Source organism: Cryptotermes secundus, unplaced genomic scaffold (genome assembly GCF_002891405.2).
Source record: "Cryptotermes secundus unplaced genomic scaffold, Csec_1.0 scaffold594, whole genome shotgun sequence".
NCBI lineage: Eukaryota > Metazoa > Arthropoda > Insecta > Blattodea > Kalotermitidae > Cryptotermes > Cryptotermes secundus.
The window spans coordinates 837416-856620 of NW_019737090.1; the positions used below are offsets into that span (position 1 = coordinate 837416).

Here is a 19205-nt window from a genome sequence, read left to right on the forward strand (position 1 = left end):
TGTTAGAGGCTGAAGTTACAACAGAGACATAGTGCGGCTGGAAGGATTAGTTCAATTGAAAAATGTAATGATTTAATCGGGAATAGAACCCGCGACTCTCCGGCTTGTAGCATAGTACCACATCCAACTATGCTACAGCGTGCCTCCCCTAGCAAACTGGACTGTGGGCGGCGCCATAGTTCAGCGGTTAGTCATTGGCTTCCCACCGCGGCGGCTCGGGTTATATCCCGGGTCTGGTCAATTGGTGGACAAAGTGGCGCTGGGGAGGGTTTTCTCCGAGTACTTCGGATTCCCCTACCAATCTTCATTCCACCAAATTCTCCATCATCATAATCAACCGGGGTAGATTACAATAGGCCAATCAGTGGCCGCCATGCCGAGTGGACCCAGTTGGACTCCACCACCCAATAAACGAATTAAAAAAATTGGGCTGTGTAAAATCCCAGAAGAACTTAATCTTAATAAATCTGTTCACAGAATTTAGCACGTCAAATCCCAGTATTAAGATTGATATTAGGAAAGTGGGTTATTGAGGCAGGAATTGGAGGCTCAGCGGGCTTTGGTATTATCTGTGTTTAAACCATCGAGCTCTCTTACAGCAATGTATTAACCTTTCGATAGATCGATATCACTGACCTATGAAGTTGCATGTGAAACTGTGTACGTGTTCTGGCGACAGAAGGAAGCTAAGCATCGCGGAGCGCCGGAAGAATATTAAATTAATTGATACGAGGGCAAACGTGCAGGAATGCATTCTCGCAATGCGTATGTGAGTGAAATTGCGGAGAAAGGCGGCTTCAGACTTTGAGTGCAAAAGTGAGCATGACACACGATTTGTCTGACGTGGAAACAACTGGACGAACATTTAACCCGTTCCATTCTATTAACATGTGTTCTCATTTGGAAAGAACCACCACTTCTGTTCTGAATGACTGTTGTGTTCCTTAGTGTCACTCACTCAAGGAGCCGAGCCCTTCTTGAGAAGCCTATATTTATGCAGCTACTGAAGAATTTCGCACCATTTTATGGAACCCGAAGGTTCATTACCGTGTTCACAAGAACCCTGCACTGGTCCCTATCCTGAGACAGATTGTAACCGTTCATTCTGATTGGTGGACTATTGTGCATTAATTAAATCTGTATTAAGTTAAGATTACAAAATTACAAACAAAGAGATCCGGCAGATAGCCAGCTCTTACACGCGGAAGGGACATAGTTCAAGTTTTGCTATGTGGACAGGAAGTAACATCTGGTACTTTCCTGGAATTCTGGCAGTTTCAGCAAAGTCGGAAAGTCTTTGAGAATTTGAGAGCTGACAGCTCGGAACAGCTATAACTTAGAAGTGGGATGGCCGGAGCCTCATCCTATGGTCGTAATGCATCAAGGGGCTGTCAACCTTAGCGTCAGGTCAGCATCTGCCAGAATCACATAGCAAAGCAACATGATTGGGAATTCAGAATTTAGGGAACCTCCTAGTTTGAAAACATAACCAATGGCAGAAGTGGAGGAGTAGATTTCTCTTGGAGTCTGGGGTTCGTGGACCTCAGGATTCAGAGGGAGTGCACTCCACCTCGAGGAGTCTTCATACAACTTTCGGCAAAGTCGGACACAAAATTTACAACTATGGCCCTTCCGTAAAAGTATTATAAGTAAAGTTCAAATTAAGTGTACTAATAAATTCAGTTGTATTCAGTAAGCTGGAGGGAATTAAAGGACTACTAAGTGCAACGGTCTAAAGAGGTGTGTGTGATTGTAGTGAAAGGTTCTTCCTGCCCTGCCCGAGCCAGACGATGATATGAACTCAGCTCTAACAATTACCGAACAGAACCCAGATACTCCTGTCTTTACCTACTCGCGAGACACCTAAGGGTGTACCAGAAGCGAGCTCTCGCCTAACAGCTCCAACAACCACAATTCTCCTCCCTTCCCAAAAAAGATCAATCAAATCCATACCATCCCATCCTATCTCTCTAAGATCCATTTTAATATTGTCCACCAACCTAAGCCTTGGTCTTACCAGTGGTCTCTTTCCTTCTGGCTTTCCCACCAATATCATATACGCATTCATCTTCTCCCGAATTCGTGCTGCATGCCCTGCCCACATCATCCTGCTTGACTTGATCATTCTAATCATACTTGGAGAAGAGTACAAGTTTTGAAGGATCATCGGACTTTTTCATTTGCCCTAAACCTTCCAGCCGCGATGGGGACCCTGGCGTCGACTCAGCCTCTATCTTCCTTGGGGTAAAGGGCGGGCGGCACGTAAGGCTGATAGCCTCCATCTGCGAGCCGATTCTCTAGAAAAATATGTGAGCCTCGGCGTCTCACAACCCTATGGGCCTCCATGGCCTGTTAGAGGGATAGCTTTACCTTCAAATTCTTCCACGTGGGGCTCTGTATTGACGGTGACGTCACGTAGCAATCGGGACTGATAAAGTGTCCATGAAGTTCAAGGTGGAGAATTTATGAGGCTAATTTCACACACGTACAAGACTCGTGTAGATTCAACGCTGATCTCTGTCCTCTATAACGTTACACTCAACTTTCTAATTCTAATCTGAACCCATAGCAGGGCCACGTGAACTTTCCATTATTTGAATACTAAATAACCCTTAGGAGCACCTGCTGCTTCTGCTCTATATGCCCTTTTTGCGGGTTCCCAACGAAAGGTTGCGCCATGCCTGTCCATCGGTTAGAGTGTAAGCACTCTAGAACAGCTGAATAGATTTCCATGAAATTTGGAAACTGCGATTTGTCGACGAAAATTAAGATTTTGGAGGATTTGAGATTCTCAAACGAGTGGTTATGAAGAATTCTGTATTCTGGGGTTTAACGGACAGCACTGCGATATAGTCCAGAAGATATAACTCTTCAAATTCAAATTCTGGTTAAAACAGGTCCACGACGNTTATGTGGGTTAACCAGCTGTTTTAATTTTTGTGTCCTTGAACTGCACGTGTTTGCCTTGTGGTTTTGTTTGGTTTTCTGGCTGTGGGTGTCTTGAATGTTCTTGTTGGTATGGTTTCTTTTTTGTTTGTGTGGTGGTGCGCCATCACCGTCATTTTTTGTCTCTTCAAGTGATGGACAATATCTTGGAATCAAAACAGGTCAGTTAATGGAAATTATGAATTTATCGAGGATGATATCTTTTGGTCGTTATAATTTTCATAAAAGTTGCCTCATGTTGTCTTTTCCATCTGTGTGTTTTGTTTCTTCCTTTTGCTTGTTTTTATTATATAGCTGGCCTTTGTGCTGTTCATTAAGCATGTGAATAAAGACGAACTGTATAGAATTGCTGTACCTCGTTTCAACTTCTAATATTTCTCGGATAGCTACGTGAGTATACGTATATGTACTTGTATATTCCGGCATAAACATTCTTTCCTATGGAATATAAACATAGTAACAGTTCTGCACACGATTCAACACAAGCGGGCATGATACTACTGATGCAACAATTCGTGTACTCACGTGATTGTGTGGCCGCTGCGACGGCGCAGGCGCAGAGAACCAGCCACGCCAATAGGCGCATCTGAAACAATGAAAACATCATTACGAATATGTTAAGAGAGAGTGGAATAAGGCAGTGTAAAGGTACAATTGTTCATTTGCCTAATTAATTATCAGGCCATCAAGACGTATTGAGGAGTGGAGGTATAACTCCACCATTCTTGAACTCGGTACTACATGGGTATGAGTTATTAACTTCACGCACCGGCCGCTTTGTACCCCTGGGAAAGAGCCCCCGCTACCCAATAGATGGAAGGCTGGATTAGTCCCAGAATCGGTCTGGACGCTGTGGAGTACAGAAAAATCTTGCCTCTTCTGGGAATCAAACCCCGGCCCTCCATTTGATTACTATACTGACTGAGCTATCCCGGAGGCAGTGTAAGAACCGTTGCAGGGCCACTGCATTTGTTAGAGCAACCTGTAAGCAAACCAATCGGTGAGATAGTTCCACTTTCGTTAACGTTTCCAGAGGTCGCTTGGACTGAAGGCCAGATTTCTCTAAGGACAACACGTAACGACTACATTTTATACTAATAGTACATATCTTAAGTACTGAACATGGTTTATTTATTACATTATCTTTATTTTAACTTTATTAGGGTGCATTGTGGTTTCGACAGCTCGAACCCTGGAGTTATGGAGAATGCTGTCTTCTGGGATGTGGCGCCGTGTAGATATTTTGTTAATTGACGTTTCGGAGGAACGAATCACCTCCATCTTCAGGTTATAAGAAATCCGCGAGCGATGAATCAGCGTGTCTACACCTGCTCTCACTGGTTCATCGCTCGCGGATTTCTTATAACTTGAAGATGGAGAGATACGTTCCTCCGAAACGTCTTGTTTACACAATATCTACACGGCGCCACATCCCAGAAGACGGCATTCTTCATAGTCACCTCCGTGAAAACCTCAAATCTTACACTGGAATTATGGGTTGAAATGTCACTCCTGAAATGGACATTTGTTTGTTTTTATTCTGTGCTTGGGTTGTTGCATGTAGGCAGAGGTCTCACGGAGGGCTTATCCCCCATCCAAGGTATCCTGTCGAAACGGAAAAAGGGAGAGAGTCTAATATGTAAGGTTCAGTAAGAAGAAATTTGAAGATTCCTGTCTGTTAGGATATGACGCAGTGTAGTCTGGTAAAAGTGAGCCTCCTTTTCGGAGAAACCTCGCCCCCTTCTTCAGAGTCGAAGGTTAAAGCACTCAAGAAAACATTATAAATCAGGCAGTAGAAAGAAGTACGTTCATGAATACAGAATTATTTACAAGAACGAAGAACTGACGGAAGTTGTTTAATTCCACTAGCATAAAGGCCCGCGGTAGCGTAGTTGGTTGGGGCACAATGCTACAAGCCGGAAGGTCGCGGGTTCAAGTCCCGATGAGGTCATTGGAGTTTTCAATTGACCTAGTCCTTCCAGCCGCACTATGGCCCTGGGGTCGACTCGGCTCTAACACAAATGAGTACCAGAAATCTTCCTGGGAGGATAAAGCACGGCCGGTGCGTAGGGCTGACAACCTTACCGCCATATTTGAGCCGATTGTCTAGAAAATGTGGGACCCTCAACATCTCACAATCCTATGGGCCTTCACGGCCTGTTACAGGGATAGCTTTACCTTTCTTTAAAGCCCGTTTAATTTAGTCACTTATAAGGCATCAGACTGACGACAACGAATACTTCTGTTATATTTCTGCGCGTTTTGCAAGAGCGTGGGAGGACAATGTCCTACTTAATACGGATATTAAAATTGCAAAAGGAAACGTTTCTAAACGAGTAACCTCCAACAATGCTGGTCCACTTTAAAATCCACGATTTAAATTACATAATGCTTTTTCTACTGAAACGGGATGAAGGTTGTGCCACTGCAGACGGCAAGATTGACGAAATACTTATGATCTTGTTACCATACAATGACATATGAACTGCGGTCCAGTACCCCTTTGTGAAGCGAGATGTAATAATATTGTATACAATAAAAAAGAAAATTGTCCCTGTGTTTAATTAGCTGAGCACTACACCATGAAGAGTGCAGATACAGCTCCACCATTCTTCACCTCGTCACTAGATGAGGGTAAATGGTCAGCTTCACGTCTCGGCCGCTTTCATCCCGGTGAAAGAGCCCCAGTGCCCATTGGAGATGATGGGTGGGCCCAAGAGTCGGTCCGGACGCTGTGCTAAAGAGAAAAATATTGCTCTGCCGGGAATCGAACCCGGATATTACAGCCCTGCGGCCTACAGTGGAAATTGATTTTTTTTCTTACCAATAATCGTGATATAAGCAGATTTTCTATTCAAAAACGTCAGTACTTGGATAGGGTGGCGTAGAGGTAACTTTCTGTATGTAACAAGAAACATGTACATTTTTCAAACCCAGGAATGCCATCAGNCATTACAGCCCTATGGCCTACAGTTTCAATTGATTTTTTTTGACTGATAATCGTGATATAAGCAGATTTTCTTTTCAAAAACGTCAGTACTTGGATGGGGTAGCGTAGAGGTAACTTTCTGTATGTAACAAGAAACATGTACATCTTTCAAACCCAGGAATGCCATCAGACCAATGTTTCGAGACGCGACAAGAGTCACTATAATAGCATTGGGCTCTGGTCCAGAAAGGCAAATGTTGGAATGCTGGTAATGCAACAAGCTGTGTGGTTCATGACCGCTTTGCTTGTGGCTCAACATGTCTGTGGCGGCCATTTTGTTGGGCCGATGTCAGGGACGACAAATCATCTGGTTCATTGCGAACAAATAAGGCGACCACCCTTCGTGGCCACCGTGACTAATGGAGGACCCTGCTGCGCTCGTCCACCGCGTGGGGGCAGCAGCTGTTGATCAGAGATGATAGCAATTGGTTGTTGTTTACACATCAAATGATCCTGTGGTACCTGTTGCTGAAAGTAGACGATTGTGGAACAATGTCAGGGAAAACACGAAGTGCCTGGTGAATAACTTGGCTCTGTGCTACTTTATCCACCACGAATCCCATATGGATTTATCCCGGACTTCAGCAGCGAGGGCCAGCGACTAAGCACCTAAGTACGATGTTATTTATTTTGGGAATGCAGTTAGCTAAATCCATGGATCTGAGTCCCTCTTGAGAAGTCGCACAGCTACTCAAGAAGTTCCCAAATTTTTATGGAACCCAAAGGTTCATTACCGTGCTCACAAGAGCCCGCCACTGGTCCCTGTCCTGAGCCAGATCAATCCAGTCCATACCACCTCATCCCATTTCTCTAAGATCCATTTTAATATTGATCTCCCAACTACGTCTATGTCTTCTTAGTTGTCTCTTTCCTTCTGGTTTCCCACCAAAATTCTATATGCATTCCTCTTCTCCCTCTTGCATGCTACATACCCTGTGCATCTCATTCTGTGGGAACACAATTGCGCAAAAATATATCGTAAACAGAGTAAAAGTTAAATGGAAACTTATGTGTAATCCGATGGAGAATTTTTCCTGTTTCGAAAGCATAGACTGAAAAACAAGTATTTAAGAGAAAATACCATGCTTCAATATGCAGTATGCTATTTTAGTATGTGACACCTTCGTCATTATACTTCCAGTAATTTTTGGAAAAACAAATTTAACACAATAGATAGAGTTAAATGTTTGGCCTTACATGTTTCAGCCATTTTTGGGACCATTCTCAAAGGCATGATGATAAAAGTAAATTAGCTTTACACTAGTTTTAATCTTTAAATATGTTCTATAAGTTACTGAAATCTACAACAAGTGTAAAGATAAATTGCCTTTATTGTCAGGCCTCTGGGGATTTCCCAAAGGTGCCGAGACCTGTAAGGCCATGCATCTAATTTGGTCTGTTCTACAGGGTGAATCGTATAGAACCTGCCCGATGAATTTGCTAATAATTCCGCAGGTGATGCATATAACCGCTCACAATTATAACATAATAATCCGTGGGCCGTGCTGAGTCGAATGGTGTGCGCATGACCCGGCAAGTGGCAGCCCTTATGCTGCAAGGTCAAGGACAATGGCGAAACGTGTCTGCAGTGCGCAGGCGATAGTCAGGGACGTCAGGGAGTTCACTGTTGAACAGCGAGTGTTTCTAATGCCTACTTGGAAACGGCGGACAATTTCAACACCTGCTCTGATCACGGCACACAATCCAAGATAAGATATATATAAATTACTTTAATATCTGTATGGTATATTTCATATTACAGCTCATTTCGTCGGGCCGGTTCTATATGAATCACCCTGTATTATGCTGTCTATACTGCGTGGTTTGTTATTCCAGTAACTATTGTATCCAACCCTGCAGAATCTTTTAATGAAGGCTGTGACTCAAAAAGTGCTCTTCTGGGGATGATGATTATTGTGTGCTATTCACACAACTTAATTTTGTTAATTTCAGTGCTTGTTAGAATATTCTGGCAAGAAATATGCCTGTTATTATTAGAAATTGGAAAGTCCGACTGTGTATGAAACATGATAATAATTAGCGGACTACAGGAAGACAGAACTGTGAAAATCTCATCGTCCTTGATTTGATCATCCTAATGGTATCTGATGGGGCACGCGGTAGTGTAGTTGGTTGAGGCACTATGCTACAAGCCGGAAGGTCGCGGGTTCAAGTCCCGATGAGGCCATTGCATTTTTCAGTTAACCTAATCCTTCCAGTCTCTAACAGAAATGAGCACCAGGGATCTTCCTGGAGGTAAAGGGCTGCCGGCGCGTAAGGCTGACAGCCTCACCGCCATCTGTGAGCCGATTTTCTAGAAAATTTGGGAGCTTCGACGTCTCAGAAATCTATGGGCCTCAGCGATCTCTTACAAGGATAGCTTTACTTTCTTTTAACGTATTCGGTGAAGAATATGAATCATTACAGAACCTTCATTACTTCCTGCTTTGTTTTGTACGAATATTTTCCTAAACACCCTGTTCTCAAAATTCCTTAATACAGTATAATAGGGAATATCAATAATTATTTAAAGATTTCCCTTAGAATCGATATTGTTGTTAAGATTTTTATGGTCTGGTTAGCACAGTGGCATGACAAAGTTGCAGTCTGTCCCAAGATTGATTTTAATTTGTAATTAGACATCCTTAAGTAAGCATACAGAAACATTTCCGCGTGAATTCCAACACAAAGGCCAGAATGACACTTTCTATAAGTGGAACTCGCCTTCCCACGGTCTTCTTGTCTTATTACTAGTAACTGCATAGGAAATGTCGCGCTGCTATGACAGCCATTTTGTTATCGAGCTTGTGAGGAGAAAGAGGAAATGAAAGTGATACTTGAGGACAGTTGGAAGCTTCGAGAACTGTGACGTAATGATGTCGTTTATTTAGCGACGGCACTTTTAGTAGGTTACACTATATCTCTGACGCCAAACTGTGGTTCGTGAGTCTAATGCTACGTTTCTCAGCAGTTTCCTTGAAAAAAAAAAAAGTCAGGTCTAAATTTTTTTACGGATTGATAGAAAAACTCCGTGGTATGTACTCCGCAAGCGAACTATACCGACCGAGCGACCGCCGCTTGTCGGCGAAGTTGCTGCCAACTTTTAGGGATAGAGGCTGTCACGTGGTCAGCGCAACGAACCCCCACAGCCGTTAATCTCTGTTTTCTAGACCGGAGCCGCTATGTCCTTGAAATAGCTCCTCAGTTATCACGAGGCGGAGTGAACCCCGTTCCAGAAAATCTTGTAGCGCCGGGAATCGAACCCTGGACCCCTGGATTCGTTAAATGTAGAATTGGTTTGAAACTGATCAAAATTAAAGAACTGCATGGGCTTCCTTATGTCTGTCACAATTTGGCAAGTCCTTTACTCGTCTTGAGAAAAGGAAACTGGTACGTCGGATACAGGTGTGACGAATTACAACAAATAAGCTATCGCGCTATTGCGGAGGAGAAAGGAAAACAATAAGTTATGTCAAAGATTGTTTAATTTTTCATCTGTGAGGGAAAGTGCAAATGTACTGTTTTTCAGTTAAAACTGAGAAAGTTTATAGTATATTGCGTAAAAAGAGGGCATTTGCTAAACTAGGTGAAACACTTCAGTCTACCCAAATGTTAGTAGCAAATGGCCGTCATACGAATTAAACACATTGAATTATAGATTAATGCACGTCTTCGGTGTAAAAAAATATTAGGAAAAGGTAAACGTTTTCTGCACATCCAAGTATAACTCAGAAGGCGTATAGAAGCAGAGGAGATAAAAGTTAGTGCAGTCGGGCTTTTCGGAAGAACATATTGTCACATAGTATGTGTGACTATAGACGGGGTTTGGATTGGTGAATGGATTTACTGACCACTTATACACATGAATCAAAACTTCAAACAGTTACAGCGCCACCGCTAACTTCCACAATTCACCAATCACCACAGCACCACCTAAGCTTTTTACAGCCTCCTGTGCCTTCGCCAACCGTTACCTGGCAACGGCTTTTAACAGTGGAGACTGCTCAGCTTCACGCGCTAACATCAGTACTGTCCGGACAATATCCCACAACTGAACTGACTCTCACTGAGCTCTGGTCTTGTCCCTTGCTTATAACATCTCGGTACGGACCGATTAGAATATCACGCATCCATTGTTGCGCGTAGATTCGTTGCTCTGGGAAAGTGTTTACCAAGCTGTCGTCCAAAAACAGGCCCGGTATATCCGTCCATTTCTTGGTCTTTGCATGGCAACGGCTTTACAGGACACTGCTTTCCATCTTTGGGGTCGGAGAGGAAGCCAAGCTGTGAGAACGTCAAAGCCAACATTAAAATTTACAACTGTTATCTGACTAATTACTGAAAGAGGTTGCAGCTTCCGCCACTGAAGCAGCCTTCCTGATTGTATCGGAACTATAAAATGCAGTTGCTTTCCTACTCCCAGTCTAGAAAACCGAAATTAACGGCCGTGAGGATTCGTTGCGCTGACCACGCGACACCCTCTATCCGCTAAAGGTGGCACTAACTTCTCCGACAAGCGGTGGTCTCTCGGTCGGTATAGTTCGCTTGCGGACTAAAACCACGGAGTTTTTTCTTCTTCTACTCATTGCAACCGTCAGCCTTCAGTAATTCATAAAGCGGTAGTGGGAAGTTTTTGTGCAAAAAGAGACCACTCAGATTTTACGTTTTTTGTGCGTCAGGTATCTCTTATATTCCGAAGTTCTGTAACTCTCCGCATAACGTAGGTGAGTTTCCTCAGTAAGTATGGTGAAACAGCGATCTGGCAACGCGGCATGGTGAATTTGGGAAGGATAGAGGTGGGGGGTAGGGAATGTGGTATTGGAACTCAAAACACGCCCTCTAATGGAAGGATATTTCTTTTGTTTCAAACCTCACAGGCATTTCAATCAGAATTGCTTTTATATTCCTTAGGACGTTTAAATGCACAACATTCATCCACCCATAAGAAACCGAAGTTCATTTATTCCTTTTGTGTTTTTCTAGTTAGGTACGGCTTTTCCCTTATTGCTATTTCTCCAAGTGATTTTACACAGATTCCAGGCAGGATTGTTTCAAGTTTATTGGTTTGTACAGACACAAGACTTTTTGTTATATCGAAAAGAGAAAACTCAGTCAGGTGAAACAAAGAAGAACTGAAACACCGGCCAAACAAGAAACAGCATCAAGGTTACAGTGCCTCGTTAAGGGTGACACGATCAGGGGCCCCAGAGGGGGCTGAAATCAATGTTCACTTCCATCGGAATCTTAAGGTTGCTGGTACAAGAATAGGATGGTTCTGACTCACTGAGATACTGCAAAGCCACACAATCAGCTCCTCTCTGACCGACTCATTTAATGGGATAAGCATAACTACACAAGACACAAAGGTAAAGCTATCCCTATAACAGGCCGTGGAGGCCCATAGGGTTGTGAGACGTCGAGGCTCCCACGTTTTCTAGACAATCGGCTCGCGGATGGCGGTGAGGTTGTCAGCCTTACGCGCCGCCCGCCCTTAACTTTCAGGAAGATTTCTGGTACTCATTTTTGTTGGCGGCTGAGTCGACACCAGGGCCATAGTGCGGCTGGAAGGATTAGTTCAATTTAAAAATCCAGTGACCTCATCAGCAATCAGTGCTTGTAGCATAATGCATCAACCAACTACGGTATGGCGTGCAACAGAATGAAATAAGCACAGCACCAAATGGAAAAATACACCAACCACCAAAATACACATAGGAAATTACACTTCATAACTCGGAATAGAATTATAAAATTGGTGGAAAAGTGTTATCATAGTGTATGAAATGCCGCAATTTCACGAGCACAATTTTAACGCACCTGATAACGGCCCCGTGGGCCGAAAATCAAGTGAAAGAATTAAGAATGTTATATTTTAGCGTCCTGTTGCACTGATTTATGTCCATGACTTATTCTGACCGTCTTACAGTGCATACATTTATTCACCTTACTCTTCTCTCTTGCACTACATGTTTCAGCACAAAAGTACCATCTTCAGGTGCTTCAGGAGTATAACACGCGCAGTCACAGGAGCAAGACACAACACAAAGCACAATACACACACAAAAGTAGGACGAATACTCCGATAGAAGAAGATAGGTGTGACTCGCGTATTGAGATACGACATAAGGATGACAAATCCTGAACAGTTTTAATATTTTTAACATTTAATATTATCAATATATGACGAATATATATTTTAGTTATTTTAATATGAAGACAGCAGGGCATGCAATGAAGTAGTTCGACGTATATCGAAAAGCACCTGAAGATGGCACTTTAGTCCTGAAACATGTACTGCAAGAGAGAAGAGTAAGGTGAATAAATGTATGCACTGTAAGACGGTCAGAATAAATCATGGAAAGAATTAAGAGTTGAAGAAAACTAAAAGTCAAATTCTGAAATTTAAAATTTCTTGTATATATGTTTCACGGAAGATGGGAACGGACACGTGGGAAGAATGCAGTGTGACAGGCTGCTGAGATGCATTCGAAGTTGTAACTAAATCCATTTATCAGAGTCCTTCTTGAGAAGCCAACAATTGTTCAGCTAGTCAAGAAATGCTGAGCATTTTAAGAAACTCGAAGATTTAATTATATTTTTCACAAGACCTGCCAGCGGTCTCTATCCTAAACCCGATAAATCTGGTCCATATAACTCCATAGTATTTTTATCAGATCTATTTTAATATGTTACGTTTACTCTGTGTTTGTGTTGAACTGTGTTTAGGTAGCGGCCTTGCGACGGGCTGATCACTCGTCCAAGAAGTCCTACCGACTGTTTGTAAGATTCAAAATTCAGAATTAATTAATTGTGAATGATCACAGATCAGAAAGCCTAATCGTCAAGGTGGAAGAAGAAGAAGAAGAAGAAGAAGAAGAAGAAGGAAAGTAAATTACGCATAAATAAGGATCCATGAGAGAGGGAGCTGGAATCTGAGACCCAAGAATTTAAGTTGTGTCGCAATAAATGGAATTAGACGTTACAGTTTTTTTTTTTATAGATTTGGTCACGTTTCCATGAAATGTTCCCAAAAATAGAGCCGGTGAACAAACAACAAGATGGCTACGTGTTTCGTTGCGCAGTGTTATTGTTACGCTGTGACACTTTCCCTTGTTTTGGACACGAAACACTAACGAATACATCAACGGCACGTAATAACGAATGTTTCGTAACCCAGAATGTAGTGAATGTAAGGAACCTTGTCTTTATGGAAAAATTAAGTATTTTAAGAAGAGAAATAATGGGCAAGATAATGGATTTTATTTCCGTTTATTTCTCTATAAACCTGGAATTTATTACACGTGGCGTTAACCATGTTCCACACTCTTCAGTTTAGCATTGACCTAAAGTGATTGTAGTTGATTTAACATCTAGCAGTGTAGTTTTTAATACAACTTAATTATGGAATTTTGTTACTGAACAAAACTTATTACTTCTACATTTTTCATTCACTCATCAACTGCTCTACAGCCCTTTGTTGGGCCGTAGCCTCTTTTTCAGTTCCGTAATCTGTTTCACACAGACGGTAGGACTCCTCGGACGGAGGATCAGCCCGTCGCAAGGCCGCTACTTACACACAGGACAACACAAATACAGAATAAACACACACACAGACATCCATGCTTTGTATGGTATTCGAACCCACTATCCCAGCGTTCGAGTGAGCTAATACAGTTCATGCCTCTGACCACGTGGTCACCGTGATCGTTCTTATTACTTCTAACGTAGTTAAATTTATAATAACTACAGGCAATTAACTAACCAGCTTTTTGCTAGTACAACTTGAATGTTCTCCACAACCAATAGGTACATCAAAGCCGGATACTTGACACAATCTTGCACCTGATCCATTTGCTTCCACCCTCAGAACGGGTTTCTCTCAGACCAATTTAAAATATTAGCCTTCACATGCTTCTTGGTGTTCCGAGAGCAGACATTACCCACAGTTCGATGCGCACTCAATTTTCCCCACCCTGCATACAGTCAAGTATAACCTCCTAGATTTCACTACCTTATCAATACCAAGTGACATGCACAAAAGCACGAATTTTCTCGTTGCAGTATTAGCAAACATCATGAGGTAAACTTGTCCCTGTGCTTAACTAATTAAGTACTACCCCATGAAGGCGTATGGGGGAGTGGATATATAGATCAACATTTTCTTGACCTCGGCACCATTTGGAGGTGAATGGTCAGCTTCACGTCCTGGCCGCTTTACCCCCGGAGAAAGAGTCCCCTGTACCCATTGGATAGGAGGTTGGGTGGACCCCAGAGCCGAGCTAATTGAGATTAGCTCTTTCCAAAGGGTCCAACTGAGTAGGTGTCTTTCTTCCTCACCTGAAGACGGAAATAGATCCAGCTTCCGAAACGTCATGTTTTCTATTTCCTAGAATTCCGGACGACGGGAGAAGTCCAAAAACCCAGTAATTCTAAACCGAACAGGTAGATTATATATAGTCTTTTTAACGCATGACTGGCCTTTTCTACGGTCGTGATAGAATGCCAGCATCAGAACTGAATTAAGCAAATACTGCGGAAGATTATTCAAGGCAATACCAGTCGGTTCTGATGAGTCTTGTTATTTAGCAAATTCTGCAGAAAAGTCTTGGTCGGCAACTGTCATCATGCCATTCTGCCTGTGAACTACAGCCACGACATGGCACAGAATTTACCTTCCTCAGATTCTGAAGGTAAGGATAATTGATTATTCTTCGCCATGTTCCGTGTTACTGTCACCGAGTCCTTCCTCAGGAAGTAACAGCTGCTCAACCAGCCAAGAAATTACCCGGATTTTATATAAAAACTCGAAGGTTTACGAACGTCTTCACAAGAACTCGCTAATGGTGCATGATCTGAACCAGATGAACCCAGTCTACACCTTCCCCCCTACGTTTCCAAAATCCATTTTAATATTATCTTCCAACTAGTCTCTTTCGTTCAGATTCTCTATCAAAACTCTCTAGGTATTTATTATTATTTTACTGCAATTGGGTGTTCACCCGATGGCAGTCGTGTTTCTATTAACTTCCACTCCGCACTTCTCCAAATGATATCTGGTGAGGAGTACAAATTATGAAACTCCTCTTTATGCAGTTTTCTCTCGTCTTCTGTTTCTTCTTCTTTCTTAGGTCGAAATATTTCCTGAGCCCCCCGTCTTAACACATTAAATCTATGTTCTTTGGGTCGGCCCATTATGCGAAATTTAATCAGAATATGTTTAATATTGTAACGGATTTGCTCAAAGCGTTTCTAGGCAACAGCTCGGTAAATACGTTCCAACGTGCAACAATGGAAAATGTGTCTCAGTTAACGAATGTTATAGTTCGTTGCTAGGCAACAGTCAGCGCGCCAATGAACCTACCGGCTAGGATTCACGTGACTTATGTTTCCCTGTTGTCCTTGCTGATCGTTTATAATGAAGACCTGTTGTAGCTTAGATTAGTGAAGATTGCAGTGCAGTGTCGTGTCGTTACGAGTTAAGGAGAGTTTTTAGTTGAGTTCCGAAGTTCCAGGGTGAGTGAAAAAGAAATGGCAAGAGGACTTTATAGTGATTTGAAGTGCTAGTTCCTGTGTTGAGATCAGTTGCTAGGAGACAACCAGTGGAAACTGAGAATCTCAGTACGTGTGCAGTGTTTAACTTTAAATTGTGTAAATCAGCGATAGTGCTGTAATAAGTGTGATTAAGAGAACTTGTAACCGAAGTGCTAATAAATCCAATCATCCGAAATAGAACCCGTTAACTATGTCACGCGTACCACCCTACACGTGACAATATTATAATATAATTATATAGACAGCAGGGCAAAAGTGACCTCGGCAATTATAAAAAATTTTTGAATAAAAGTCACATTTCATAGCTAACTAACTAACTTACTTACTATTACAAGGAACTGAGCCCTTCTTCAGAAGCCTCCAGTCTTTAAACCACCCAAGTATTTTCAAACATTTTATGGATCCCGTAGGTTCAATATCATGTTCACAAGAGACTACCAGTAGTCCCTTTCCTGAGCCAGATCAATCCAGTCCATACCGTCCCATCTATGTCTCTAAAATCAATTAAAATATTATCCTCCCACCTACCTCTTGTCTTCCTAGTGGTCTCTTTCCTTCTGGCTTTCCCACTAAAATCCTATGTGTATTCTTTTTTTCATCCGCATTTGTGCTACATACTCTGCCCATCCTCCTTGACTTGATCATTCTCATTGTACTTGGCAAACAGTACAAGTTATGAAGCTCCTCGTTATGTTAATTCTGAATGACGAACTTTTTTGAAAGAATGGTCAATGTTTATCTCATGGTAATGTTGAATGAAAATTTCCGATGAAAGGAGTTCCTTCCGTCTGTTTATTATTCTTCTTGGGAAAACGAAAGCTGCTTTTCTGTGTCATTCATCCTGGCAGAAATAATGAGAGTCCATGAGCCATGACAGTGCTTCCTGTCCGGATATGAACCTCACACTCACCTTGCAAGGGAAGGTGACAAAGTGAGAAGAAGGTACCATTTCCGACCGGTTTTGTGAAATAATTGTGCTAGCCATTGTGTTAGTGCAGCGTTGAATTACTTGCCTGTGTTTTTACTCATGCCATGTGTACTAGTGCCATGAAACTGCAAATGACAGCTACCTTCGTAAATCTCGGGGTTGCGAGGTTTTTCTGGACTTTCCGCACATGAATGTTTCTTTAACAGGGAATTTCTGTTATCAAGTTTGTATATATAAAAAGAACTTATCTAGGGAATTTTTGTCATCAAGTCTGTATGTATAAAAAGAAAAAATGTAGGGAATTTCTGTATCAAGTTTTTGTATATATAAAATGAACTTATCTAGGAAATTTCTGTTATCAAGTTTGTATATATATAAAGAACTTATCTAGGGAATATCTATTATCAAGTTTGTATACACGTATATGAAAAGAACATATCTGTTCTTCCAGAATTCTGTGTCGTTGGCGAGTACCAAACGTTTCAAGACATGTAGTGTTTGCATCGAAACGGACAAAACACATGGCGACTTAGAGCAGCATTTCCCAGTCTCTTCTGAGTCACAGTCCAATAAATCAGCACTGGGTTTTCCGAGAACCGGTAACGTTTGTCAGTGACACTGTGCAGACAACGTACAAAGAGATGGCAGGATAGCGTTGAGATGGACCTTTGGCAAATGTAATGTGAGGATGGGAAGCGAAGGCAACTGACCCAGGATCGTGTCTGATGGCTTGTGTTAGCGGTGTTGATTGGTAACAGGCGTGGCAGGTATTTAAAACGGTTGAAATGTTATCTGTCTCAGCCATCATACGTGTCGCTAGCCACAGGCAACGGCACTGTTGCAGTGCTTGTCCCCGCCCAAATTTCTGTGGCACAAAAAATGAGGCATAACCTGATCGCTCCTGTTTTTATCATAACCTTTTAATGGAATGGCATTTGTTTAAGTGTTTTCATTTCTGGCCACTAACAAAGTCGGATAAATGAAGATCATTTTAAAGTTTTAACCCATGTAATTCAAAGAATGATTATGTGATTCGTAGAAAATTTAAATCGATTAAATTGAACTTTGTTTCCCTGCATGTGTGTCATTTTGCACCTTCTGGCAATGCATTCGTCCTCTTCTTCATTCCTGCCTTATGCTCTGAAGCCTGTTGCACCCCTTCAGTCTTCCTGCTTGACCGTAATCTTCCATCTTATTCTTGGTCTTCCCAAGTTTCTTTTCACGTTCGGCATACAGACTCTCACTTATCTCAATTCTCTGTTGTTCTCCAGACAATCAATGTTTTCAATAAATTTTGATCTTCTGTTATTAATCCACTTGTTTTGAGGTTTGATCTCAGTTTTCTTGTATAATTAAACTTCTGATTTTATCTCCTGATTATTTATTATTATTTGTTTTATTATTTATTTAAATGCAAATGGGTTTTTAACCAGTGACAATGTTTCTACAATAAGACACAACACGCAAAAGATTTGAAAGAGTCAAATGTGATCATGAGTCCCGCGGGTCTCGGACCCGAGAATGACTGCGTTGGCGAGGAGCAGCGGCAATTGTAAACGACGGACTCATCCTCCCATGAGAGAGGATGTTACATAAGGATTATGGAAGCAAATGTTCAGTTGGAAAATAAAATTACTGGTCGTGAGTCTCAAGGGGCTTGTCGCCAAGACGAACTGATTGGCGGTGAACCACCAATCTTGAAGTATTCGTTACAGCGACGTTTTTACCGAGCCGTTGCCTAGCAGCGATAGTTGGATTCACGTGCAGATTTTTTAGGTAGGCCGTTAAGATGGGACCATGTGCCATGTTATACATAACAAAGTTTCATAAAGATCGGTTCAAGCATTCAAAGTTTGATAGGGGAAATACACGGACACACAGACAGCATGGTGATCGGATAAGCCTACGTTTCTTTTAAATAAGGAAAGCAGACAAACACTTATATATCATCAGTGATTTTTACAATATATTAATCTCGAATAACTTTAATTTGTGACATCCTTTTCAACATAAAGCTAAACAGTCTTAAGAAAATTGCCATCTTCTGGGATAGAGAGCCGTGTAGCCCGTATATGAAACGACGTTTCGAAAGAGCGTATCATCTCCATCTTCAGGAGCCCGAGAAGTCAGGTGAGAGAAAGCAGCGCGCCAATGAGGACTAAGTAATGCCCCTTCCTCTTACCCTTTCGTCCCTATATAACTGTGCCTAGCCACCTGCTCTCGCTGGTTTCTTGCTCGACTGATTTTCGACCCTGAAGATGGAGGTGATACGTTGCTCCAAAACGTCTGTTCATATTACGGACTGCACGGCGCTATATTCCAGTAAATCGTAGTAAATTTCATAACTACCGCTGTGAAGACCTCAAATCCTACATAAACAGTTTTGTTTCCTGAACATTTCCTAATATATTCACGAAGATATAATTTGCAGCAACGGAAAGCGATCCTATTGAGATTGTGATCATCTGCTGAGAATGTTCAATTGTTTATTTTACTTAGATTCGTTGCGGTAACGGCAGGAAACAGCGTTGCAACACTAGCAGCTTCCTTTCAGTTCATTACAACACATAATTCTGAAACGTAACTGTTCCCACACTATTGTATTAGTAAGCACAGACACACTTCTTGTGGTGTCATGAGAGGTTAGAAAACAAATTGTTAAGAATGCAAAGCGAAAGGGAACTGAAGCGGAGGTTGCTTTGAGTTGACCTAAGGAAAATGCTGTTAAGCTGCTTTAACTTGTTCAAATAGAACACGGCGCTCTTCTCAGACTTGAAGCAGATACGGCAA

The 19205-nt window shown here is 42.0% G+C and overlaps 1 protein-coding gene across 2 annotated transcripts in view; it reads right to left on the bottom strand.

Moving 5' to 3' along the window:
* Positions 1-19205, bottom strand: part of LOC111870122 (mucin-12) — a 90503-nt gene that overhangs the window by 33752 nt on the left and 37546 nt on the right. For both annotated transcript variants that reach the window (XM_023862148.2, XM_023862149.2), the window contains exon 2: positions 3472-3532. In XM_023862148.2, the coding sequence (XP_023717916.1) occupies positions 3472-3532 (61 nt within the window). The remainder of the gene's footprint in view (positions 1-3471; positions 3533-19205) is intronic.